The 27849-nt window shown below is 39.4% G+C and overlaps 1 protein-coding gene and 1 non-coding gene across 2 annotated transcripts; both read left to right on the forward strand.

The window, feature by feature from the left end:
• On the forward strand, positions 1 to 27800 carry OGA (O-GlcNAcase). The gene is made up of 16 exons (XM_025880995.2): positions 1 to 646; positions 3926 to 3977; positions 4410 to 4507; positions 6045 to 6175; positions 8633 to 8804; positions 9913 to 10011; positions 10621 to 10905; positions 13048 to 13206; positions 14181 to 14794; positions 15198 to 15372; positions 18746 to 18831; positions 19791 to 19895; positions 21135 to 21220; positions 21492 to 21684; positions 23753 to 23912; positions 25633 to 27800. Exons 1-16 carry the CDS (start codon positions 448 to 450, stop codon positions 25767 to 25769), a joined length of 2751 nt encoding a protein of 916 aa, XP_025736780.1. The 5' UTR covers positions 1 to 447; the 3' UTR covers positions 25770 to 27800.
• Positions 19978 to 20086, forward strand: LOC112831002 (U6 spliceosomal RNA). Its single transcript, XR_003210050.1, has one exon. It is a non-coding gene; the product is annotated as a U6 spliceosomal RNA (small nuclear RNA).
• Positions 27801 to 27849: the final 49 nt, after the last annotated feature.

Raw genomic sequence — 27849 nt, forward strand, 5'->3', positions numbered from 1 at the left:
GCCGGTCTCCGGCGCAGGCGCAGTGCGGATAAACAGGAAGCGGGCGGTGGAGGCAGCGGTGGAGGAGAACTAGGGGCTTCGGGGGGCAAACAGCGAAGAACTAAGATTATCCGGAAGCAGCAGAGGCTAACTGCGAACAAGAAAAGGAGGTTTGGCTATCTGCCTCCAGGGGACGAGAAGTCGCGGCCTCGCTCTCCGTTTAGGCTTCCGGCTCCCCAGCTTAGGCTGAGGCAGCGGCTGACAAAGGGCTCGCGCCGGTGCCGCCGCCCTTTTCATCCGGGCATTCGGGTCCCTGCGGAGAGGGAGGGGGAAGGGTAGAGGGGGAGGGGAAGGAGCAGGAAGGGCGCGCGCTTGGAGCCGAGGCCCTCTCCAGGGCTCCGGGCCGGCGGCCCAACGGACGGAGGCCGAGGAGGACCCGCAGAGGTGGCGGCGGCCGGGGGCAGGAGGATGGTGCAGAAGGAGAGCCAGGCGGCGCTGGAGGAGCGGGAGAGCGAGCTCAACTCCAACCCTGCCGCCTCCGCGGGGGCATCGTTGGAGCCGCCAGCAGCTCCGGCCCCTGGAGAAGACAACCCAGCCGGGGCCGGGGGAGCAGCGGTGGCCGGGGCGGCAGGAGGGGCTCGGAGGTTCCTATGTGGCGTAGTGGAAGGTGAGCGCTCTGGCGCGGGCTGGGCGACAGCGTCCTCCGGTTCCGCCCCGGTACTAACACATTCTCTCCTCGTGAAGGGGATGCTTTAGGAGGCTCTAAAAGGGAGTCACTCCTTTGGCTCTGAAACCTGACCCTGCTTAGACGAGGGGAGAGGCGCGACGGTGGGCAAGTCTTTCCTCACGCTCGCCTCTCCCCTCACGTTGTTATGCAGCGTTGAATTCCCCTCTGGCTATTAACTGGCCAGACCCCACCCGCCTTGGGCTGGAGCCAGGCCTGCTCCTGCGGAGGCGGCGGTAAGGAGGCTGGTGTTAGGCTCCCGAGTTGTACGTCTTTGTACCTCGGGATGTTGTTCCTTAGGGTGGTCTCTTCAAATGATGAAACGTATGTAGTGCTGCTGGCCTCACCCTTTGGAAAAAAAAAAATCAGCCCACACAGAGGTATTTGTATTCCTGGAGTGAAGAGACGCACGGTCGGCCTAGGGTTTTACAAATTCCCCTTTGCTTAGTTTTGTTTGTTTGTTTTTTGTTTTTTTCTGGCCAGCCCCCACGCCCCCACCCTTTGGAGTTTCTTTAGTACCCTAGAAAATTGTCCTTTGCCAACTGCTGTGCTTTGGCTTTGGGGGATGAAGCTTTGACTTTAATAGTATCAGAGATACGGAATTTTAATTTAGGAACTGCAGAAGAGGATTAAAAATGCCCTTCTGATTCTCCCTTCCCATTTCCAAAAGATGCCGGCTTTTTTTTCTTTTTTCTTTTTTTCGTCTTTGGGGAAAATGACCTGAAGACTGTCACAGTTTATGAATATAGTGGACAAATATTCAACTGAACATTATATGGAACTAAGTAACTTGTGTTATTGATTTTTCCTTGAATGCAGAATGTATTTTAATTTTCTGAAGTCTTGGCTGTCTGCTTTATTAGTTGTCTCTAATATATGACGGTGTGCATAGGGGTAATGCTGTATAAAAATTAGGAAAAATAGAGGGTTGCTCTATTGGCTGACAACTTCAGCTTTTCCACTGTTAGCATGTATATTCATTTGAAGGATGGGTGGTGGTTGTGGTATTTTAGGTAAAGTTTAATTATAGGGGAGAACAGACTAGTATGTAGCTACAGTAAGGACTGATAATTCACAAGTTAAAGGTCTTGCAGAATTTGGGGGAAAGACAAAATGGAAAACTACTTATGTATTTGGAGTCAGTGTTTTTGAAAACATGATTGCTTTGTGTGACTTAATCTGTTGGTGTATTCATTGGGCTTGTTTCCGTGCAGGGAGAGTCTAGAAAAAGTATGTATTTTGTCATCACAGATGTTGGGGTAGAGGGTTGAGTAGAAATGCTAGGGGATATAGAAATTTTAGAACTAGACCAGAATGAAGCTAAGGAAACTTGCCTGCTACATCTTCAGTAATTATGGAGAAAATCTTGTGGTTTAAATAAGTTGGTTTGTTTTTTTTCAGAATAGTATTGAAAGGAACTACTCAGAATAGAGTTGTCTGTCATCTATTGTTCCTCTTTCCCTATGTATTTTTTTCTTGGTGACTGAGCACCTGATTGGGGGGGTAGTTCTAAGTTGGTGCCATTCTTAAAATCAGAATGAAGAAAGGAAATAACTGTAGGTATTGGCAGGATTCCTTTTTAAAAAATTTCTTTTCCTTACAGACCTTTGTTGGTCATAACTCATGTAATAGCACTGTTGCCTCTTTGTGGTGACAGTTAACTGAAACCATGAACCTGACTCTCAGCAAAGTTAGGGTTTCTGAAGATAAAATGTTTCTTTTATATATTGAAGCAACTCTAAAGGAGTGTTTAATGCCTATTCCTTTAAAAGAAAAGTGATAATGCCAAGTGTTGTAGGAAATCTAGAAAGACTTGTATAAAATTTACCTGATGTTTTAAATTACTTATAAGCAGTAACACTGAATTGTCAAGATTGATAGTGCTGCCCGTTTCATACATAGGTATGCAGTGAATTTTTCTTTGGTTGTCATTGTTCTTATTTGTGGCGCAGAGTAACCATCCTGTCTAGTAGAGATTGGAGTTTAATGCATTACAGAAATTTCAGTTTTAGGTAGTCTCTTAAGTGGACTGTGTGTGTGTGTGTGTGTGTGTGTGTGTGTGAAGAGCATTTTGGGTTCATTATACAGTCTTAATCGTAGTAGTCCTGAGAGGTTGTCTTTACCTCTTGCAGGTGATTAGACAGAGGTGGAAAATAAAGGTTAGGCAAGCTGTAGGGTGTGATTAGCACACAAGGGAGCTGCAAAAACCAGCTTGGTGCTTATACCGCTACTTAAGTTATTCCTCTGCAGATTTCTTTCCTGCAATATGTGTTGGTACTGCTTTGCCCCCTTCTGGGACAGTGGAGCAAGTCACATTCTTGATTTTCCAGTCGTTCAGACCTTTGCTCTGGAATTGAGACTACTTGAGATTCCTATTTGGGCCAGCTCCACTGTTGAATTTGTTGTGAATGTAGTTTAAGGCATTTTTGGACCCTTTTATTATATCAGGAACTTAAAAAAAAAGGTTATCATAAAATTAATTCAGTCATATTTTTTTCTAATTCTCTTCCTGATTTTTTTTTTTTTTTTTTTTTTTTTGCCCCTACTTTTTTACTCTCCCATCTCCACTCTAAAGTCAGTTTAACTTCTCTCTCAAGTAGTAATTGTTACTATAAGCGGTTTGGGATTACTTTGCTTCCCCTTCCTCTGTTTTAAGATTGAGATCTTTTAAAAAGTTCGGTTTAGGGGCACCTAACCCTAACTGGGTCAGTCAGTAGAGCATCCAGTTCTTGGGTCATGAGTTCAAGCCCCACATTGGGTGTGGAGATTACTTACAGAAAATAATGAAAAGTTAGTTTTAGGGGCGCCTGGCTGACTCAGTCGGAGGAGCATGTGACTCTTGTTGGGTTTGTGAGTTCGAGCCCCACATTGGGTGTAGAGGTTAAAAAAAAAACAAAAATTAGATTTAAACATATTTGGTATTTTTTGGCAGTGAAAAGAGATGATGTTATAGGTGTTTTAAAAATAGCTATTGTATAAGTAATAAGTGTTAATGGTAGAAAAATCAGAAGATTTACCTAAGCAAAAAGGGAGTAAAAGTCATTTTATAACATCACCATCCAAAGACACCTTAATGTTTTACTAAATAGCTTTCAGATGCTGGTATATTGTACACGCTTTTTTACAAAATGGGATTGTACTGTATGTTTTGTAATCTGCTTTTCTCAACAGTTTACCACATTTTGAAACTTGAAAATAATTTCATTCTTACTTTGAATCTAGGATTTTATGGAAGACCTTGGGTTATGGAACAGAGAAAAGAACTCTTTAGAAGGTAAATTTACTTTCTGAAGGAGAGTCTTAAACCATTAACATTTCCTTTTGTTTGAAGAGAAACTAACACTGAGTAGGCCAGGTGCGTTTTGATGATTTCTCAGTTGCAGAAGTTAATTTTACCTTGGTCTTTTACCTCTTCTTCACCTATGCCAGGGGTTTTCAAAGTTTCTTGGGGAAACTGAATAGGTTTTGGGCTTCACCTGTGTCACTTGGAGCTGTTGTTTTTATTTAAGACTTTAATATGTTGACATTTCTTGTAATACTTAATTTTTTTTACATTTCTACTGGATTACAAAAAGGTTAAAAGCTACTGCCCCAGAATATTATTACCTGTTTAAGAGATGGAGATGCTCCAAGAAAAGGAAAAAATTGTGATTTATAGCCTATACTTGTTGCCTTTTTATACATATGTAATCTTCTTTTCCTTAAGGCTCCAGAAATGGGAATTAAATACATACTTGTATGCCCCAAAAGATGACTACAAACATAGGATGTTTTGGCGAGAGATGTATTCTGTGGAGGAAGCTGGTAATCTTTTTCTTTTTAATCCCTAAATTCAGAATATGTTAAGAAAACAGCTATATTTCAGATGTAGTTATACAAAAATTTTATTAAGTATTTCATTTTCTCTTTGTAGGTAATTTCCTTTTCTTCTTATAATTCTGCGTGAGTTGTAGTGCAGATTGAAAGAGTAGCACTAACGATGCACAGCCATGGTGTGATTCATGGTTATACCAGTCTGACTCCAACCTGTTTTGTAGTCATAAATTGTACTTTTTAACTTCTGTCAGTGGTCTGAACAGTAGACCACTGGACAAAAGGGTGCTGAAGCAGGGCTAGGCCTAGGGCAAGGCAGATGAAGCACCTGCGTTGGGTGCAAAGTTTAAGGGACTCCAAAAAAAATCAGTGGTCAAGATAAATAATATCTTAAGCAATTTTTAAACCAAAATTAATGCAAAAAAAAAATCTATGAACAAGATACCAAAATTTTAAGTAAAGACAGGATCCATATTACTGATCCTTTTGCTTCAGACTCAAGTATGGCTTGGTCTTGACCACTTGATTACTTGTCTATATTTAAAATAAAGACCTCACCCTAGTCTAGGCTTATACTAAAGTGAAAAGCCATCACAAACTATCCTTGCTATGTGTCTTATGTTGAGTTAAATACATAAAATTTGTACATAAGGTAGTACATCACAGAACCTCTTTCTAAATTAGATAAGTGGTACTTTTCTTTGGGGACTTGTAAATGGGGAAACATTTTTATACTTGGAATTAAATGGTATACACATGTAGCTAACAAGATACTTGGTAACAGAGAGTAGCCAAGGCACTGAAGGCAGAAAGTTTTCTTAAATTATGAAGAAGCAATTAAAATGTATTCCATCTCCATCTAGTGTTGTTGCTTACTACTCTATATAATTTAAATGTGTGTTCAACTTAATTATTTTTTGGTGGTGCCGGTAATGAAATTTTATGTGATCAATAATCAAAATATACTCAAATGACTATCTTGAGATACCACTGAAAGTTATGTAAAGATACATCCTGTGGTATATAGAATAGGATTTTATTTTACTTAGGAAAATTGTCTATCACATTTTAAAAACTTAAAGGATAAGGATTGTTAAGGCCATCACTTAACCCTGGTTGTTAAGAACATGGTTTTTCTTTTTTTCAATTATAAAGTAGTTATATGTAGATTTTTTTATTTAAGAATGTCAGTTCAGAGACTACAAAAACAGAAACCATCTCAAATACTGTAGGAAATAAAAATGGTTTATATTCAATAAGAGAAGTGATGCTTAATTGAATATTTTTGAGAAATGGCAGTGAAAGGAAGAGAATGCTTACTGATTTTAGGGTGACATTAAGTCACATGAGGTTTGTGGCATTTTATATGGCCTGTTTTCACATTGGACATGACAGTTTGTAAAACTTAAGGGACTTTTCCTTTCTTGAGCTATTGCAAACTGGAGAAAATGACATCTTCTCTTTAGTTGAAAGGTGAAGGTTCTTTTAGTTTTCTGTGCTTTCTAAAAACATGGACTCTTTTCTTTAGAGCAACTTATGACTCTCATCTCTGCTGCACGGGAATACGAGATAGAGTTCATCTATGCTATCTCACCTGGTTTGGATATTACCTTTTCTAACCCCAAGGAAGTATCTACATTGAAACGCAAACTGGACCAGGTAACTTTGTTTACTGTTTCATTATTTGTCCCTAAATCAGTAAAGTTTTCTGAGTTGCTTTTATGAAGTTAAAGGGAAACCAAACTTTGGGGTTCCTGGGTGGCTCAGTTGGTTAAGTGTCTGACTCTTGATCTCAGTTCAGGTTTTGATCTCAGGGTCATGAGTTCAGGCCCCATGTTGGGCTCCACAATGGACATGGAGTCTACTTTAAAAAAAAAAAGGAAACCAAATTTATTTTTCTTTGCTTTTGTACAATTTTTTTACTTTAATGCTCTTCACAGGAGGGTATTTTGTGAGTCAAGAGAGCTTTACTGGAGGTACCAGTGCTTCTCAGACTTTCGTTTGCATGAGAACTGCCTTAAAAGAAATGCTTAGAAGTGATTCTTAAAAGAATGCTGATAGGGTCCATTTCCAGAGATTCTTAAACTGACTTGGGGTGGGAATACGGACTTGGAGTGGGGACTTATCTCAGAATTCAGGTTGTCCAGAATCACATTTTGAGAAACTCTGTATATTATTGGGTACTTGACTGAATTTGTGACCAGGGTTATAGAAACAGGGTTTTTACCTGTTAAGACATCAGTTTCATTTGTTGATATGGACAAGAGATATAATTCAGTCTGGAAATGGTTGGCTGGTTTCCCAAGATTAGAAGGAAAACAGACTAGGTAGACATGTAAACTGATTAGAATCTAAATTCTGCTTAACATAAAAGCTGCACATCTTGGGATCCCTGGGTGGCTCAGTCAGTTAAGCAGCTGCCTTCGGCTCAGGTCATGATCCCAGGGTCCTGGGATTAAGTCCCGCATTGGGTTCCTTGCTCAGCGGGGAGCCTGCTTCTCTCTCTGCCTCCCACTCCCCCTGCTTGTGTGCATGCTTGCGCGCTCTCTCTCTCTCTCCTCTGACAAATAAATCTTGAAAAAGCTGCACATCTTTTCTGGTAAATTTGCTGATACGTTACACACATAAACATGTGCATGTTTCTTTAGGCAAAGGTTTATATTTTTTTAAAGCCTTTTTTTTTTTTAGGGGCGCCTGGGTGGCTTAGTTGTTAAGCGTCTACCTTCGGCTCAGGTCATTATCCCAGGGTCCTGGGATCAAGCCCCACATCGGGCTCCCTGCGCGGTAGGAAGCCTGCTTCTCCCTCTCCCACTCCCCCTGCTTGTGTTGCCTCTAGCTGTGTCTCTCTCTGTCAAATAAATCTTGAAAAAAAAAATTATTTTAGAGAGAGTGGGGGGAGGGGCAAGGAAGAGGAAGAGAGAGTCCTAAGCAGACTCCTCTCTGATTGCAGAGCCTGACTTGGGGCTCCATCTCACAACCCTGAGATCACGACCTGACCTGAAACCGAGTTGGAAGCTTAACCAACTGCACCACCCAGGCACCCCGGCACAGGTTTATGTTATTGATGGCATTAAGATGATTAAAAATTAATGAGGTTAAATTTCCATGAATATGCTTTTTTTTTTTTTTTTTTTTAAGAATGTGGTGGGGGCAGAGGAAGAGAGAGTTTTGTTTTTGTTTTTTTTTTGTTTGTTTGAGAAAGAATCTTGAGCAGGTTCCACGCCTAGCACAGAGTCTGATGTGGGGCTCGGTCTCACAAACCTGAGATCATGACCTGAGCAGAAATCAAGAGTGGGGTGCCCAACTGACTGAGCCACCCAGGCTCTTAAGAGGTTATTATCCTGTTTGTTCAAATAGTACTGCTACGTTCCTTTAGATTCATGGGCTAGTTAGGTTTATGTGCAGAGATTAATTAATAGATTAATGTGTCTTTGGAACCAGAACAGGCCTAGGTTTTTCGCCTCTTGAGTTCACTTATCATTTGTGTTTTTGTATTTTTCTGTCTGTTTGGTCTTCTATAATCATCAGCCAAGGAGGTGTACGATAGGCCATATTGAAGAAGCTTTGTTGGAACATACTGCATTCAAACCCAAATGAAAAATGGTTCTTAAACTTGTGTAGCTGTTTAACATAGAAAATATAAAAACAATAGGTTTGGCTTTGAACACCCTAAAGAAAATGTTTGATTTAAGTACAACTGTTAAAGTGTCTACTTTAATATTTGGAATCCTGTTTTTTATGTAAGCTCTATGCCCAGTGTGGGGCTTGGAACTCAAGATCCCGAGATCAAGAGTTGCCTGCTCTACTGAGGGAGCCAGATGCTCCTTGTATTTTTACTCTAAAATGAGCTGCTAAAGGGATGCCTGGGTGGCGCTAGTTGGTTGAGCGCCCGACTCTTGGTTTCAGCTCGTGTCATGATCTTGGGGTCCTGAGATTGAGCCCCATTTCCGTGCTGGTCTCCCTGCTCAGCAAGGAGTCTGCTTGTTTCTCCCTCTCTCTGCCCCTTCCCCTGCTTGCGTGTGCATACGTGCTGTCTCTCAAAGGAATAAATCTTTTAAAAAAAATGAGCTACTAAAACATCTTGGTTTTTTTGTTGTTTTCTTTTACCTTTTTTAGGTTTCTCAGTTTGGATGCAGGTCATTTGCCTTGCTTTTTGATGATATTGATCATAATATGTGTGCAGCAGACAAAGAAGTATTCAGTTCTTTTGCTCATGCCCAGGTCTCCATCACAAATGAAATTTATCAGTACCTAGGAGAGCCAGAAACTTTCCTCTTCTGTCCCACAGGTATTGTATATAATAGCTTTATATTTAACTAGTCTTCTTTTAATATGTTACTTTCAGAGAATCCTGTATGGGTTTTACTGTGTTGTCCCCTCTCCCTTTGGTGGTGTATAAAGGTAGGAATTACTTTTCTAGAAGACATTTCTCAAGGCCTTACACTAGAGAAATTTTAGGGACTAATAAATGGCACCTGAACAAGCAAAAGATTTCATGTATTTTTAGTGCTGGAAGTATCCGAACAGTACATTTTCAGGATTGAAGGAAGGATAGTATTATCAAAATGAAAAACTAGAAAAAAACAAATTTACATTGCTTTTAACTTAGTCACTTCTCATTTCCTCCTACTTGTTCCTTTTTTCTGCCTGTGCATATCTGTATCCTTTTTCACTCTTCCCACTTCCATCTGGGCCCTTATTTCCAGTAGTCAGCCTAGAAAACTTGCCAATTTTCCCTCCTTTCCCTCCCCTCTAGGTCCTTCCATTGAAAATATATTAGCCTCTCTTAGTTCCCTCTCAAAATTTGGCTTATAAGAAATTTCCCCGACTTGATTTCTTTTTCAGGAAGAGATAAATAAGTTCTAAGAAATTTTAGTCTGAGTTTATTTAACTTTGTGTGTATGTCTGTTTTCAAGTATTATGAACTGTGAACCTTATCTCAGTGGTCTGATACTACATGAGTACTCAAATAATGTTTAATAAGATTATGTGGGAAATATTCACTGCAAATTACAATTTACTTGCTGTTGAATACTAATAGCCGTGGGCATAATGTTGCATTCTTTCTGTTATGATATTATCAACTTGTTCTATTTGGGCTCTAATTGTTACTGAGAAATGTAGGCAATTCAGAAGTATGTAGAAAATGCTAAAAAATTCAATTATTTCTTTAGTAAACTTGTGTTTTTAGTGACTGTAGGTTAATAAGGCTCGATCTGTATTATTGGAGGAAGAATATCAGATTTTATGAATTGAGGCACTTTTATTTTTTTGAGTTGATTCTTTAATGAACTACCCACTTCAGGATTTAGAATTGATAGACATTTTCCCCCCATTTAAAAACCCATGACCATTTTATTCCTGACTATTTTACTTAATTTTCCCTCCTACATTAGAATATTGTGGCACTTTCTGTTATCCGAATGTGTCTCAGTCTCCTTATTTAAGGACTGTGGGTGAAAAGCTTCTACCTGGAATTGAGGTGCTTTGGACAGGTAAGTCTTTTAAGATTTATACAGTAAAACTTTAGATAACTAGAACTTAAATAAATTGGTTGTTCTGCTTAATTGGATACTTTTTGAAAACTGAGCCTGAACCAGAAGACTTTGTTGTAAAGATTCTCTTTCTTTTATGAAGTATACATTCTTCATTTAGTATAAAAAACATCTCTGAGGATTTTGCAGTGAATCTGAGTATTGGTTGTTGATAAATAATAGGGAACTGGGCTAAAGGGTATTGATCTCAGCCTTAGAGTATTTTATTTTATCAAATCAAAGCTATCATGCTCCATTGTCAGCTAGTAATCACTACGTTGTATTATAATGGAAAAAAATTGTTCACATGAAAATTTGTTTCTTAACGTATCAGTTTGAGGAAGCTTGCACAAACTTCTTATCTTTTTACTACTAATTCCATTTCTAGTAATGTGATCTGAGGGATTACTGGGGGCAGTTGGGTAAAACTGAGTAAAAAGACGTGTTGCTTTGAAAAGAAAAATTGTTAGAAAGTATATATATAACAAAATACAATAAAAAATTGAATGCAGTATATTTTGAAGAGTCAGGTTTGAGGGTCTTTTAACAAATGGTCATCATTATTTCTAGGTCCCAAAGTTGTTTCTAAAGAAATTCCGGTGGAGTCCATTGAAGAGGTTTCTAAGATTATTAAGAGAGCTCCAGTAATCTGGGATAACATTCATGCTAATGATTATGATCAGAAGAGACTATTTCTGGGGCCATACAAAGGAAGATCCACAGAACTCATCCCACGGTTAAAAGGAGTCCTAACTAATCCAAATTGTGAATTTGAAGCCAACTATGTTGCTATCCACACCCTTGCCACCTGGTACAAATCAAACATGAATGGAGTGAGAAAAGATGTAGTGATGAGTAAGTAGACAACTTAATCTTTGGGGGGAGAGCTGGAGTTAAACTAGAGCTGTTGGCAAGTATGTGTTCCTTTGTCATCGTAATTTAAGAGGTTTTTAAAGTGTGTTGTTTAGTCCTGTGAATGAGATATATATGTGATTAAAAGAAGGGCTGAGTGGCTTTGGACAAATTATTTAATAACTTCTTGGCCTCAGTTCTTTGCTTCCTCTTTTTCCCCAGTTCTTTGCTTTTTTTCTTTTTTTCCCCCCTAGTTCTTTGCTTTTAAAATGTGACTTAGTCTTTGAAATCTGAGTACTAGACAAGTAGTCTTTGAGTGTTCTTGTTATCCCTAGAATTATTCTGATTCAGTTTGTGTTTTCTGGTGATTTTTATTAAATGGGATATTTAATTTAATTTATTTGAGAGACTGAACATGAGCACAAGCCAGGGGAGGAACAGGCAGAGGGACAAGCAAGACTCCCTGCTGAGCAGGGAGCCTGATGCTGGGCCCAGGACCCTGGGATCATGACCTGAGCTGAAGGCAGATGCTTAACCGACTGAGCCTCTGAGGCACCTCACATTCATTGACATTTAAACACATATTAAGATGTGGCAAGTGCACCTTTCTGGCACTAAGATGCAAAGAATAAAGTAGTCCCCACTTTTGAAGAACATAGTCTGGTTTTGAATAAAGCATGTAGGCGACTGTGCTGTGGTTTGATAAATGCTGAGGTAGTCGTCTACAGAGTGCTGTGGGAATTACAGAGGAGATACTGTTTACTTCTGCTAAGCAGAAGTGGTGGTAAGAAACAGTCTCATAGAGGAGGGAGTATTTGTACTTAAACTGCATCAAAGTATGCGTAAAGGTTGCTGGGCCTTAAAGTGTTGGTGGGCAAGAGATGAAAACACTGGACACTGAAAATTTGAAGTTACCTGAATTTTGGCCCATTTAGGAGGTGTGGAAATGTCACATTATGATGCTTTGGGTGTGGTATGTAGTCGTATAGTTGTGTTTTTTCCTGAGTTTTCTACTCCTACTTCCAAATCTGTTTATTGGGATAATGCCTCCCATTAAGGCTCATTGTGGACTCTCCCCATTAAAAAATAAAATTTCAGTCTTCTCTGTATATATGGCACCTACCTCCTATCTCTCTTTTTTTAAAGATTCCATTTATTTGAGAGAGAGCACAAGCAGGGGGAGCAGCAGGCAGAAGGAGAGAGAGAAGCAGGCTCCCCGCTGAGCAGAAAGATCGATGTGGGGCTCGATCCTAGGACATCAGGAATCATGACCTGACTGACTGAGCTACCCAGGCGCCCACGTCTACCTCCTACCTCTTTTAAGGCAGAGCATGAAGCACATTAAGGAGTAGTAGATACTAGCCAGACTGGGCCGTATGCAGGGAAATATGAAGGAGAGCTAAGAATAGGAGGGTTTTGGATACTAAGCCAAAGAGTTCAGACCTTATTTTTTTTTTTTTTTTAAGATTTTATTATTTGACAGAGGCACAGCGAGAGAGGGAACACAAACGGGGAGTGGGAGAGGGAGAAGCAGGCCTCCCACGGAGCAGGGAGCCTGATGCGGGGCTCAATCCCAGGACCCCAGGATCACGACCTGAGCCGAAGGCACACACTTAAGAACTGAGCCACCCAGGCGCCCCCAGACCTTATTTTTTCTAACACTATCCTGGTTCAGAGCTTCATTATGTGCTTATTATCTGTGCTTATATGTGGGTTCTCTACTGATTTTTCTCTTCCCCCCTCAATACAGTTATTAATTTGCTGCTTATTTTTTCATAATGATTTGCTCATTAAGTTATAAGTCTCTGAAGGGTTGGGAATGTTTTCTTTATGGAAATCATAGTGCCTTAAACCTCACATTCCCAATGATCGGTACACAGTGAACATTTATGAATGACTTTTCCAGTGATTCTAAACTTAGTGTTTTGTATTTCAAGTGGGATGTTACATGTAGCAATGCATTTAGATGACTTACAGGTGAAGTGGTTCAGTAAGGTTGTGTTTGCATTTTTACGTTTAAGTTTTGTTCTTTTTCCTATTTTTTGTTTACTAGTTGTACTATAAGAACTGGTGTTTTGCATTTGTCCCTCTCATCAGGAGGCTTTTGTAATCAAAACTGTTTTTTGTGTTACCTTTTTTTTGCAGCTGACAGTGAAGACAGTACTGTATCGATCCAGATAAAGTTAGAAAATGAAGGCAGTGATGAAGATATTGAAACTGATGTGCTCTATAGTCCACAGATGGCTCTAAAGTTAGCTTTAACAGAATGGTTGCAGGAGTTTGGTGTACCTCATCAGTATAGCAGTAAGTTTGACCCTTTTAAGGGAGTTAGATCATATGGTTGAGTCCTAAAGTAAAGAACATTTGATCATAGGCCCACCAAACAAAATAAAATTTAGGAAGGGATCTAGAGAATAAGGTCTTTAAAATCTTAACTTTTGGTCTTAAGTAGGTTTTATCTTGATGGAATGCTGATTTGTTTTAAAAAAAATGTCTTTTTTGAAATAATTGTTTTTAGATTTAGATCTTCAAAAGAGAAGATAATACGTATTGGCATATATTTAGGGGATGTTTATCATGTTTCTTTTTTCCTCTCTTCCCTCCCTACCTCCCTGATGGTTTAGAGAAATTGCGCTTTTTTTTTTTTTAAGATTTTTTTTATTTGACAGAGAGCAAAGTAGGGGAAGCAGCAGGCAGAGGAAGAGGGAGAAGCAGGCTCCCAACTGAGCAGGGAGCCCAGTGCGGGGTTCAATCCCAGGACCGTGGGATCATGACCTGAACTGAAGGCAGCTGCTTAACGACTGAGCCACCCAGGCGCCCCATATTGCACTTTTCTCAGGGCTGAGTATTATTTGGAATCTCAAATTGAGGTTCCAGTTACAGAAATGATAAAACATTTCTCAAAAGACAAGTATCATATGATCTCACTGATATGAGGAATTTGAGAAACAAGACAGGATCATAGGGGAAGGGAGGGAAAAATGAAACAAGATGAAACTGGAGAGGGAGACAAACTATAAGAGACTCTTCTTTCAGGAAACAAACTGAGGGTTGCTGGAGTGGAGGGGGGTGGGAGGGATGGGGTGGCTGGGTGATGGGCATTGGGGAGGGTAAATACTATGGTGAGCGCTGTGAATTGTATAAGACTGATGAATCATAGACCTGTACCCCTGAAACAAATAATACATTATATGTTAATTAAAAAAATAAACATTTCTCTAGATCTGATTTGTTCTATTTCTAACTCCGATTATCTTTGTGGTAATTTATCTTTGTAGGTCGGCAGGTTGCACACAGTGGAGCTAAAGCAAGTGTAGTTGATGGGACTCCCTTAGTTGCAGCGCCCTCTTTAAATGCCACAACTGTAGTAACAACAGTTTATCAGGAGCCCATTATGAGCCAGGGAGCAGCCTTGAGTGGTGACCCTACAGCTTTGACCAAGGAAGAAGAAAAGAAACAGCCAGATGAGGAACCCATGGACATGGTAGTGGAAAAACAAGAAGAAACAGACCACAAGAATGACAATCAAATACTAACTGAAATTGTTGAAGCTAAAATGGCTGAGGAATTGAAACCAATGGACACAGATAAAGAGAGCATAGCTGAATCAAAATCCCCAGAAATGTCTATGCAGGAAGATTGCATTAGTGATATTGCCCCTATGCAGACTGATGAACAGACAAACAAGGAGCAGTTTGTGCCAGGTCCAAATGAAAAGCCTTTGTACACTGTGGAACCCGTGACTTTGGAGGATTTGCAGTTGCTTGCTGACCTATTCTACCTTCCTTATGAGCATGGACCCAAAGGAGCACAGATGTTAAGGGAGTTCCAGTGGCTTCGAGCAAATAGCAGTGTTGTCAGTGTCAATTGCAAAGGAAAAGACTCTGAAAAAGTGAGTATGCTTAATTTATCCTCCTCTCTAGCCTGGGTGGGTCCCCATGCTGATGATACGGAGGAAGCCTTTAATGAGTATAACTCTCTGAAAATTGACCACATCTTAGAATATGCTCTGTAAAGTGGATGTGGACTCTGCTGATTCTGGTGCATAGAGTTCCATAGTTTGACCTTAGAGTGAGGAATGAAGGAAAGTCATCACAGTTGATTATTTTAGAAATGTTTGTCAGTTTGGGGAGACACAGACTTACTGCTTATCTGAAGAGTTTAAGCCCACTGATCCTTTAATGTTTAGGATAAGTTGCAGGTACCTGATTGTACAGACAGTTTATAATTATGTTTTAGGTTATTTTGTTTTTTCTTGCAGTTTTTTGAGTCATATTTTTATTGATCTTCAATAGATTGAAGAATGGCGGTCACGAGCAGCCAAGTTTGAGGAGATGTGCGGACTGGTGATGGGAATGTTCACTCGGCTCTCCAATTGTGCCAACAGGACAATCCTTTATGACATGTACTCCTATGTTTGGGATATCAAGAGTATAATGTCTATGGTGAAGTCTTTTGTACAGTGGTTAGGTAGGTGCACCAGGAATAATCTCTTCCTCAGATATATTGTTCCTTAAAAATGAAAAAAAAAAGATTATCCCACAGGGAGAAAAATATTTAAGGAATTGACAAATTTCCAACTCTTTAAATTCTTTGCTTAGATTTCTTTCAAAGGTATAGCCTTTGTTGGCAAACTTGAGATGCAAGTCTCCATAAATACATCAAGCACATTAATTTTTCTCCCTTGGGCTAATTCAGCATAAATATCTTTAAAATGTGTTAGAAAAGTACTGACTTTAACTTGCTCTGACTGAATGCTTCCTGGATGGAACCCTGTATGGCACTTTTATCTGATTTGGAGATGAGACACTATGAATTGTGACTGGAAGCTCTCTGCTGCTTGCTGTGTCGTGGTAACATTAATTGCTGTGTTTAACAGAACAATTGCTGAAATGACCTAAGGGGCCTGGCAAGAGGAAGCTATCCTCCCAGCCCTGTGCGCATGCGAGCTTTAGTGGTAGGCTATTCTGGTGCTACTTGGTATTATTTCACATGGCTTTTTCTTTATTCCTCTACCAAGTAATTGGTTTTAGCAGGGGATGAAAATTGCAATCCCCTGAAAATTCTCTCCTTAATTAAATGGACTTCTGTATGTCTCTTTTGAAAACTGATTTTTTTTTTTTTTTTTGGGAAATTCTCAACAAACTTGGTAAAAAGCACCAGCATGGCCAAGTTTCTCCAGGGACCTCATTTCATTTCCAGGTTTTCAATCCAGCTATAAGGAATATGTAATGGACTTACATACAGCACACAGCAGGCAGCAAGGCTAACTGACATGTCATAGTTTTCATAGTAGTCACAAATACTGTGATGGGTTACTTGGTCTTTGTTGTGAAACAGTTGTGTGAAACATTGTGAGCTTAGATTAAGAATAGTAGCAGTGAGATTTCTCACCTTCTGCCTATACTTTTGGACTCTTTTTTAAAGATTTTATTTATTTGACAGAGACAGTGAGAGAGGGAACACAAGCGGAGAGAGTGGGAGAGGGAGAAGCAGGCTCCCCGCGGAGCAGGGAGCCCGATGTAGGGCTCGATCCCAGGACCCTGGGATCATGACCTGAGCCGAAGGCAGACGCTTAACAACTGGGCCAACCGAGGCGCCCCTGGACTCTTAAATATTAAAAGAAAAATAATAGCTTTCCTTTGACACAACTCATTAGCAGTTAAAAGTAGTGTCTCTGTTAGTTTGAAAATAACCTTGAGTTTCTGTGTATTTAACACAACAGCTAGAGAATTTTTACCTCTTGTTAAAAGGCTCCCAGACACCTCTTTTCTGTGATATCCTCATTTAGGCTCAGGAAAAACCTCTATATTGGTTATTGGATGACAGCATTTGCCTTCTAGGCTTCTGGCCAGGGAGTTATAATTAAATCTCTTAACAGGGATTTAAATCTTATGTTCCCAGTCTGAAGTCTGGATTCTTGAGCTTGGGAAAGTATCATAACATTTGATATTGAACTTTTAATTCAAGAACTATTAAAAATTAAATTCTTGATTATATACAGTATTGTTTCTATTTCCTCTCAGGTTTTATTTCTGTACTGTGCAAATATGGGGCAGCTTTCCCAAATTGTGTAGATAGCTACTGTACGATCTAAAGGTCAGAGCATCTTAGAAGTTTTAAATAATTGTCTTGGCATCCGCATAGCTTTACAAAAAAGCTCACGACAAGGAGAGTATTTTCATGGATCTATAGTAATTTCAGGGAGTTACTGATTAGAACCCTTTGTTTTCTTCCTCTCTCCAGTCCAGCTGGCATTCAGTCCTTTAAAGAATGTGGCTATGCAGTACTTTTGATTACTAACGACTTCTATTATCTTCTTCCCCATTGTGTACAGATGGGAGAATCCTCAGCACAAGTGTCTACTACTATTGGATGGACAGCGGCAGATGTTCACAGCGCGTCATGATTAATTAGTTTAAATTGAAAGGTTCTATCTGTGAGGTAGCTCAGATTTAAGGGCAGTAGGCATGAACTGAAGTCACGTTTGCGCAGCGACTGAGGCATTAACCATGTTTTCATTTACACAGCTCTTCGTACATGCAGCTTTTTATTGTAATAGTTGGAAGTGCTAGTTATGTTGTAGTCTCAAAGTGAGGGGTAGGGGAAATTGGCTGATCTTAAAGTTTGAGAGTATAGTATTTTTCTGCAGTGCAAATTTACACTGAGCTATGGAATGGGGCACATGCTCTTAGCCTAAATTTTGACCCTATTTCATATTTATTTTACAAATTTACATATGTATGTTTTCTTAAAGTACCCCTACCCCTAAAAAACGACAAACCTGGATATAATCTCTTAATGGGCCTGAATTGTGAACAAAAAAATTGGTTTGCTTTGGGACTGTCTGACTAGCACACTGTATCTTGTACTGATGAGACTGTTAACTTGAACAGGAGGTAGAATGCTGTCTTCAAATGGAAAAGAACTATATTGCGCTGCTTTATCTTGTCAGAAGACTAGGCAGGTGATTTTGATTTGGCCTCCAAATATTTGCTTTCAATTATTCCTTGTTGTTAGTTTCCTTTATTGCCTCTGAAGTTGGTTAAGTGGTGACCTTAGTGCTGACTTCTGGACCTTACACCCTGCTACTCTGTGCATGTGTTCAGTGCGCTGCAAAGATTATAATGGTCAGTCAGAAGAGCCAGATACTGTCATACTTTTCAGAAAAGTATGTTTCAGCTCTGGATAAATTAGGAGCATCAGTTGGCTCTCCTTAGTTCTTAAGAATTTGTCTGACTGCTATTATTATTGACCAAGTCTAAATTGGATTGTCCTTGTTAGAAAAAAGTTTTCATTATGTTTTGTTGTCAACTTACTGAACAATTTCTTTTGTTTATTCTACCTTAGTTTTCTGACAAGATTAATCCCCCTCTCCCCCTTTTTCCCTTCCTTACCCTTCCTTGTAATGTAAAATGTGACTTCAGACAGGTTTAATTCCTTCATGGGCTGTGATAATAAAATGTCTTAATCTATCTCCTTCATTTCACTTCATGGTTACTGTAATTTCACTACAGAGCAAGCAGCTGGCTTGATTTTTTTTTTTTTTTACAGCTGTATCTAGGGAATATATAAACTTGACCCAAACAAAGTTGAGACTGACTTCCAATAATTAAAGGGTAGAACTCTTTACAGTGATTATTCATTGATCAGAGGAAGAAACATTGGTATTGAAATTCTATTACAAATTTAAAAAAATTATTATCACAGCCTTGTTCTGAAACCCTGGATTATTATTGTTAGAGAGCTATTTCCACAAAGTGTTTGTTAGTGTGTTGGACATTTGAGACCCCAGGAAATCCCCTTTCTCGTAACGTTCTCCGCTTGGATCTGATCTCAACAGGGTGTCGTAGTCATTCTTCAGCACAGTTCTTAATTGGAGACCAAGAACCCTGGGCCTTTAGAGGTGGTCTAGCAGGAGAGTTCCAGGTATCAATATGAATTCACAACTGAATTGACATTTTCTTTGTTTTATGAGAAACCTTATGTTGCGCATCAGATGGCTGGAAGGATTGGTCTGCCGAAGGCTTTCTAGTCCCAAATTCAATTTAGTTACATAGCTGGATTTTAAATCAAATTTTCCTCCTCTTTCACAGTAATTTCTGAAGGAGATGCTGCCAATTCCCCCCGCGCCTGCGAAGCGCAGCGGCTCTAGGTATACACTTCACATTGTTTCTTTGCAGGTCGCACACCATTTTAATCTGCGCCCGCAATGCACAATGCGCGCATGCTTGTCTGCCAGTGGAAACTCCATGAGCAAAAAGGATGAATAATTATGCAAGTGAATGGTGAAAGGACTTTTGGATACTTTCCCAATTATTTTATAAATAAAACTTGTACTCTAAAGAACAGCCTGTTAATGAATTTGAACAAAATAAGAAGCTTTTTTTGGTGTTGAAATTTGTTCATGGACTTTTCAGGTGCTCTACTTTTCTCCCCCCAACAGGTGCTCTGCTGCGCGCAGCAAACTGAAGCGCATTGCTTTGGGGATAAAGCGTCTCCTGGACAGATAACCCTCTTCAGACCAAACCTCTCCTCCTGACATTCTATTCTGCCATCTTTTAGTACAGAGATGGTCTATATAAGATTGGTTTAAAAAAATAGATTTGTGATACTGGAATAGATTTTTTTTTTTTTTACTATAAATTTAAATCCCCATTAATATGCCACTAAAGCTATGTAACTCAGTTTGGGTAATTTCTATTCAGAAGCACCCCCTTCCCCCAGCAAAGAGGTGTTTATTTTAGTAAAGCATAGTACACCCCTCTTCTTTAGGTCTGCCTGCAGTAGCCAGTTAATGTTAAGTTGGTAATCTGCAGTGCACACCCATTTAAAGAAATTGATATCTTCCCAACACTAATCCATCTTCTTTTTGTTTCTTCCCACAGCGTTTGCTGCCAATTGATGGGGCAAATGATCTCTTTTTTCAACCACCCCCACTGACTCCTACCTCCAAAGTTTATACTATCAGACCATATTTTCCTAAAGATGAGGTAATTGTCTGCGTACGCACTTGGTATATGGTTATGGTGCTCACTTACTACTTTTCCTTTGAAATCCCTGGTTAAAAGAATCAGTTGTGGTGCTCTCTTTGCAGCAAAATTGGAACGATCCAGAGAAGATTAGCATGACCATGACCCCTGTGCAAGGATGACACACAAATTGTGAAGCATTCCATATTTTAAATTTTATTTATTTATTTAAAGATTTTATTTATTTGACAGAGACACAGCGAAAGAGGGAACACAAGCAGGGGGAGTGGGAGAGGGAGAAGCAGGCTTCCCTCTGAGCAGGGAGCCTGACGTAGGGCTCGATCCCAGGACCCTGGGATCTTGACCTGAGCTGAAGGCAGACGCTTAGACTGAGCCACCCAGGCGCCCCAATTTTATTTATTTTTTAAAAAATTTTTAAAAGATTTTATTAGCATGAAGGGGGGGAACATCAGAGGAAGAAGCAGACTCCCTGCTTGAGCAGGGAGCCCGATGAGGGACTTGATCCCAGGACTTCAGGATCATGACCTGTGCTGAAGGCAGTCTCCCACCCAACTGAGCCACCCAGGTGCCCTGTGTTCCTTATTTTTAAAAGGGAAGAAAAAAAAAAGTAGCTCTGTGTCTTCAAAAAGGTACTTTAGGTAGAAAAGTTAAGTAAAACATCAAACACAGGAGGGGTGATATTTAAGGAAGAACCTGGTAAGGAACTTAGACTCATAACGTCTTGAGCTAAGTCCTTTAAGTCCTCCTTTATGAAAATCAGCTAAATTGTATTTAGAGTTGGAATTAATCAGTGTGTCCAAATGATACGTTGTCCTTGACTGATTTTCTCTATTAGTAATTGTGTAATTTTCAGTTGTGAAGTATCAATAGGCTGTTGATAATCAGCTTACAGGAAACAGCAAGTCTGTTTAAAGACTAACATGTTTAAAACATTTTGGACATATACAAAACTGAGAGACTCAACAGCATTATTTGCTGCATTTTGAATTCACTGCTTAACTACCTAAAACTATCCCCTGTGAAGCAATTCTCTGTTTACTGTACCATACTGTTTTCTACTGATACTAACAAATACGATTCTGTAAATAAGTTTTTATTTAACAAAGCAGAGGTGATATTTATGACAGGCCAGGCATTTTGTTACTCCCTATCCTAGAAGTCTAGTCTAACTTACGAGTCTATTGTTAAATTCTGTTGCTGTATTTCTTGCTTTGTTGCTTAACTAGATTATATTTTCAGGCTTCCGTGTACAAGATTTGCAGAGAAATGTATGACGATGGAGTGGGTTTACCTTTTCAAAGTCAGCCTGACCTTATTGGAGACAAGTATGTGATGAAGTATTTGGATTTGTTGGATTTGGGAGTAGCATTTCATAGCCAGGTTTATCAGGTTGAGGGGAAATGATGACTAGAAATAAAGTTTCCTAGAAATCCCGCTTTAGTTTTAGTAAAATTTGAATATATTAATGGGTATTTTCAGTTTCTTCTTACACCAGATGTAGTTTCCATAGATTGCCATTCAAGTACATTAGACCTACATCACTGAAGTCTAAGTTTTGTGTTAGAAACTCATTCTGCCCTCTTTTCTTCTGAGCAGGTTAGTAGGAGGGCTGCTTTCCCTCAGCCTGGATTACTGTTTTGTCCTAGAAGATGAAGATGGCATATGTGGTTATGCCCTGGGCACTGTAGATGTGACCCCCTTCATTAAAAAATGTAAAATTTCCTGGATTCCCTTCATGCAGGAGAAGTATACCAAGCCAAATGGTGACAAAGAACTCTCTGAGGCTGAGGTAATAATAGGTTTAGAAATTATACTACAGTAATTTTTCTGAAATGAAGTAAGCAGCTATATCTTAAAATCTCAGTACTTCCTAATTTCCTATAAAAAAGAATTCTTGCTGCTTATTAAGCGTGATACTTTTTTTTTTATATCAGAGCTGTTTTTTTAAATATAATTAATTAGAGCATGTGTGAGCGGGGGGTGGGGGTGGGAGAGCAGAGGGAGAGGGACAAGCAGAGCCTGTTCCCAGAGCGGAGCCTGACACAGGGCTGGATCCCATGACCCCTGAGATCTCGACCTGCGCCGAAATCAAGAATCAGATGCTTTAACCAACTGAGCCACCCAGGTGCCCCCCACTTAAAAAAAGATTGATTTATTTATTTAAAGGGGTGAGGGCAGAGGGAGAGAATGACTCCCCACTGAGCATGGAGCCCATTGGATACAGGGGCCATGGTACACTTGGGGCTCAATCCCGTGACCTGAGTTGAAATCAAGAGTTACACACTTAACTGACTGACCCAGCCAGGGGCCCCCCCTTAAGCATGGCATTTTCCATTGTTCCCTCAGCATGATGGAGTTTTTTTATTTGGAAGTGTTACAATACTTCCTCAAGTGAAAACAAAATATAGACAGAGAACCTTTTTTTTTCCTCCCTGTTTTGAAGCACCAAACTTAAATGGTCTCTTCTTTGGGGACTCAGCGCAAGTTTAGGTAATTAAAATCTCTCATTTGCTTGGTTGTCAGGCTCACTTGTCTTCTCAGTAATGTATTTTTCATTGTAATAAATAATAGGGGTGAGCTGCTCTAAGTCCGTTTTCAGATAGGAGCACTTTTTTTTTTTTTTTTTTTTTAAAGTAAGCTCCACACCCAGCATGGAGCCCAGTGCAGGGCTTGCTGTCATAACCCTGGGATCAAGACCTGAGCGGACATCAAGAGTCAGACGCTTAACCAACTGAGCCACCCAGGTGCCTCCAGATAGGAGTACTTGTCATATGTCAGCCCTGTCCCAACTTCAGTGAATTTTTCCTCTACAGTTATTTTGGTTTATATATCAGCATATATATATTTAAAAATAGTTCCTTTTTGATAATGTTTATGCTCAATAAATACTTTCAGATACATATTTGGAACCTTCTTTTTGTGACATTTACTTTTTTCTTCCATGTTGTTCTCTTCCCCTTTTCTGAAATTCTTTACTTCTCATCCCCATACAAATGTACTTATGTTCTCTTACAGTTTATTACTACATTTTACCTTCTGCCCCTAGCCAGATGGCTGTGTAATAAGAGGGTGGTGTGGGTGGCCTCACTTACTCGGAATTACATAGATATTATAACTACAGTGTACTGATTGAGCTGTTGATGTTTTACTATTTCAAATCTGATAATTATAGTTTTCAGCATAGGAACATATAAAGAATAACCAGGGCGTCTACTACAACATTTTTTTTTAAAGATTTTATTTATGTATTTGAGAGAGAGAGAGAATGAGAGATAGCACAAGAGGGAAGAGGGTCAGAGGGAGAAGCAGACTCCCTGCTGAGCAGGGAGCCTGATGTGGGACTCGATCCCGGGACTCCAGGATCATGACCTGAGCCGAAGGCAGTCGCCCAACCAACTGAGCCACCCAGGCGCCCTACTACAACATTTTTTACATGCACATTTTGTGCAAGCAGTACAAACTTAAATTTTTTTTAATTTTAAATATTTTTAGATTTAGCAAAGATAATACAGAGTTCCTGTATTGCCCCTTACCCATTTTCTACATTTGTCTAAGTCTTAAGAAACTAACTTTGGTGCATTATTATAAATTCCGCATTTTATTCACCTATTTTTCCCACTAATGTCCTTTTTTTTTTCCAGGATCCAATCCAGGATACCACATTACCTTTAGAGAAACTTTTAAAAACAAAAATGCTAGAGTTATAAGCTAATTAATTCTTCGTGTGATAATTACATAATGACTGGAAGAGTTACTGAATGTTCTCCTTTTCCTATTGCTGTGTTCTGTAGTTGGGATATAGATATATAAATATGAGTAGCTGCCAAAAGTCAAGAGATTCTTTGAAACTTTTACAGAAAATAATGTTGAGTTTCCATGAAGAGCAGGAAGTGTTGCCAGAAACTTTCCTTGCCAACTTCCCTTCTCTGATAAAGATGGATATTCACAAAAAAGTAACTGACCCAAGTGTAGCCAAAAGCATGATGGCTTGCCTCCTGTCTTCACTGAAGGCTAATGGTGAGTACGGTATTTGTGCGGTTGCTGGTGTTTGGGGCTAAGTGGGGACAGGATAAAAAGTAAATTACGGTGAATTTACATTCCCTTCCCCACCATTTATGGTTTGGCTTCTGAATTATTAGTGGTGTGAGAATTGCACGTGTATTAATAATTGGAAAATGCTCCTCTTTTACACTATAAATGCTTATTTTGAGCTCTGTTGAAATGAGACATGAACACATGAGGTTAAGTTTATTTTGCCAGGAGACTCACTATGATAATTGAAAATTAAATGAACCTCGGGGAGAAACTTCATTTAGGAATTCAGAGTTGCCAATTTTTTTGAGTTTGCCGGATTCAACCTTCAGAAATAATTTTGCTTTATATTAGTGGTATGAAAACTTTTTCTGTAAAGGGCTTGATAATAAATATCCTAGACTTTAATAATTAATTAATTAAAAGAAGGTAGTAGGAAGGGAAAAATGAAGGGGGGAAATAATTTATTTTATTTTATTTATTTATTTTAAAGATTTTATTTACTTATTTTGACGGAGAGAGACACAACGAGAGAGGGAAAACAAGCAGGGGGAGTGGGAGAGGGAGAAGCAGGCTCCCTGCCAAGCAGGGAACCCGGGATCATGACCTGAGCCAAAGGCAGATGCTTAACGATTGAGTACACTCTATGCCCAGTGTAGGGCTTGAACTCAAAGTCACATGCTCTACCTAGTGAGCCAGCCGGATGCCGCTATATATATATTTTCTTTTTTTACACAACCTTTAAGAAGTGTAAACTATTTTTACTTCTTGTGCAATACAAAAATGGGCAGCTTGTTTGAGACCAATCCTTAGAGGGTTGTTGATACATGGGAATGCACTTATTTGCATCTTTGTATCATTTGAGTCAGTGGTGTCACCTTTGTGGAATAATTTAAACAACTCTGTCTGAAGATAGCATAATTCTCACTGTTGTGCTTGGGACAGAATCACGCAGGTATATGAGGTATGTCTTAGAATATACAACATATTCTGATTATATGTGACGTAGGCTGGAATGGCCTTTGCCCTGTGGGCCCTTCAAAGGTACTTTATATTAAAAACATTAAACAGGAGTGCCTGGGTGGCTCAGTCGTTAAGCATCTGCCTTCGGCTCAGGTCATGATCCCAGGGTCCTGGGATCGAGCCCCGCGTCGGGCTCCTTGCTCCGCAGGGGAGCCTGCTACTCCCTCTCCCACTCCCCCTGCTTGTGTTGCCTCTCTCGCTGTGTCTCTCTCTGTCAAATAAATAAAGTCTTAAAAAAAAAACAATAAACAGAGGTGTCCTTTGCCTTGCTCCATGTATTTTAATTTGAGGTTTCTTATAGCCTTTTCCTCAAAAGATTTTCTTTCTGGGGAAGAGTTTCACTGACAGTTGAATTTTTTTTACATTGAGGTATTTTTGACAGTTAAGAATTGTATATATTTAAGTTGTACAATTTGATGATTTGAAATACATCGTGAATAATCACCACATTCAAGCTAGTTTAACATATCCATCTCTTAAGATAGTTGCCAGTGCAATATTTGGTACTGAAATGTTAATATTCATTGAATATTAATATGAATTCTAAAAATTGTATGAAATTTAGGAGCTGTTATAGACAAGTTCTATTATCATCTATTTGAAATATATTGAAAATTCATCACAATTCCTAACCATGATTCTAACTGACCTTTACATTTTTTAATATTTGTTTTATTTCTAGGCTCCCGGGGGGCTTTCTGTGAAGTGAGACCAGATGATAAAAGAATTCTGGAATTTTACAGCAAGTTAGGCTGTTTTGAAATTGCAAAAATGGAAGGATTTCCAAAGGATGTGGTTATACTTGGTCGGAGCCTGTGACATTTGTTGGCACTTTGAACTGTCCGAAAGTCTCTTAACTTCACCTGGTGGGTGGTGGTTGGGGTCTTCATACGGTTGAGCCTCTGGAATGGCAACAAATCAGCCAATTGGGATTGGAAACGAAGACTGTTGTAAAACTCACCAATCACACTTTGAGATTATTCACTGGTTGGAAGATAGTATTGATGCAAATCCTGTTTGAAACAGATGTGGGCCTCCTTTCTGGGTCTTGTGTTAGGTGCCAAGACCTCTACATGGGCTTATAGGGAGGGGGTCTTCAATAAATGTAGTCAGCACTGTGTTCTGCATCCAGTGTGGTTGCATTTCTCATCTAATAAGAGTAATCAAAATCATTTGTCATCCTCTTTGGCTTATTGAATGAAATGTCTTTGATTCTTTGGGGACATGTCAGAAATGAGAAAGATTTAGTAGGTTTCAGAGGCTTCAGGGTAGAGATTTCAAGTGGGATGGGTTTTAAGCTGAATAAATGATTTTAATTTGGGGCAGTTTTTCTGCTCTTTGTAAAGCCATGGCCAATTGTCTCTTGTAGTGACATTGGTTCAGGCATGTTGTGCTTTTGTAGGGACAAATGTGCAGTTGTTTGTGGCAAAAGCTTAAAAATAGCAAACTTGTAAATTTTTGTATATAAACTAGTTGTAACCTGACTTTTGTGTTCACTGTTTTTGTAATTTTTTTTCCTTTTGAAAATGAAAGGGTGTGGTTCAGGATGGCACTTTGAATAATGTAAATCAGTGGAAGATTGATTTTCTTTACTTTTCCCTTTGTTTGATTTGTTTTTTTTTTTTTTTTAAGTTTTATTATTTTTGAAGTGCCTCCCACCTAGGGCTAGGCCATGACCACTTTGGGTACGAGAGCCTAACTTCATGGGACTCAATCTGTTGCAAAGTGCAGTCACTTCTGGAAATTAACCTCGATGCAGGTCAGCATGTGAAATGTTAGTTTTGACATCTATCAAGTAGGGTTCAGGGACTGATTGGTCCCATTTGCCCTGAGATCAGTTGTCCTTTAATGTCAAGACCTGTTACAACTGGTTTTATTAAATCACAGTCTTTAATTCTTGCATGTTTGTATCTAATTTTTAAAAGAAACAATGAGCACACTTTAACCAATGACTTATGGTTACCCTTTACTTTTTCCTTTAACCACAGATTCTGGAAGCTCCATGTATTTTAATTGAGATTTGGTGTTTTTAGGGGTTCTGAGCATGAGGCTAGCAGGTAATCTCTGCAGGATTCATTTTTTCATCATGGCTGGCTGACTTTTCCATGGATTCAGAACAGTATTTTGTTATCTTGCTTCCCTGCAGTTTTGTTAAATCGGCTATTTTACTTTGAGCTGAGGTGGGAGGGGCAAGGAGAAGGAAACCTGAAACATTTTCCTTCATGAAGTTCCTTCAGTGTGGGCTTGGAATCTTAAAAGCATTGTACCTAGTGGTGTCTAGTGACTTTCAACCAGGGCCTGTGAGTGTGCACTGAATTTGTAAGATGAAGGGAGGGGAAGGAGGAGAACCTCTTCATTTTCAGGGTAGAAACCTTTAACTGATAGAAGGGTATGATGTTGGAAAGCTGGAACCAAGTTTGCATTTTCAAGGGCTAGGGGGAAGGGAAGATCTCTACAGAATACTGTTTAAAACAGCTTAGTGCCACTTGGTTGTCTCTTTAAGTACATGTTGTACACTAGTAGACAGTTCTAGCATTTATCTGGAGGATTTCAGGGTCAACCTATGGAATCAGGATTTTTAGCAAGTTTGCTTGTGGTTTTATCTTGGCTTATAATAATCATTTGGCTGGTCTTCTGGTCATAGGTGCTAACTATGAAACAGATGTCCAGGCCTATACTTTCATCACTCTAGGATGGTAAAGTGCTATGCTCTCTTCTATGGCTATGAATATTTATTAAGGTTGGAATGACATTTCATTGATTGTTTAGATCACAGCTCAGTTCCTGTAGAAAACGAACTGTAAAACTATCTGAAGACCATGCAAGAGGCAAAATAAAACTTGAAGTGAATGTGTGTGGTGGTGTACTGTGTAAACCTACTTCTTGTTTCTACCTGGTA

This window comes from Callorhinus ursinus, unplaced genomic scaffold (assembly GCF_003265705.2).
Source record: "Callorhinus ursinus isolate GAN/ISIS: 27379988/994484 unplaced genomic scaffold, GSC_fseal_2.0 scaffold20, whole genome shotgun sequence".
NCBI lineage: Eukaryota > Metazoa > Chordata > Mammalia > Carnivora > Otariidae > Callorhinus > Callorhinus ursinus.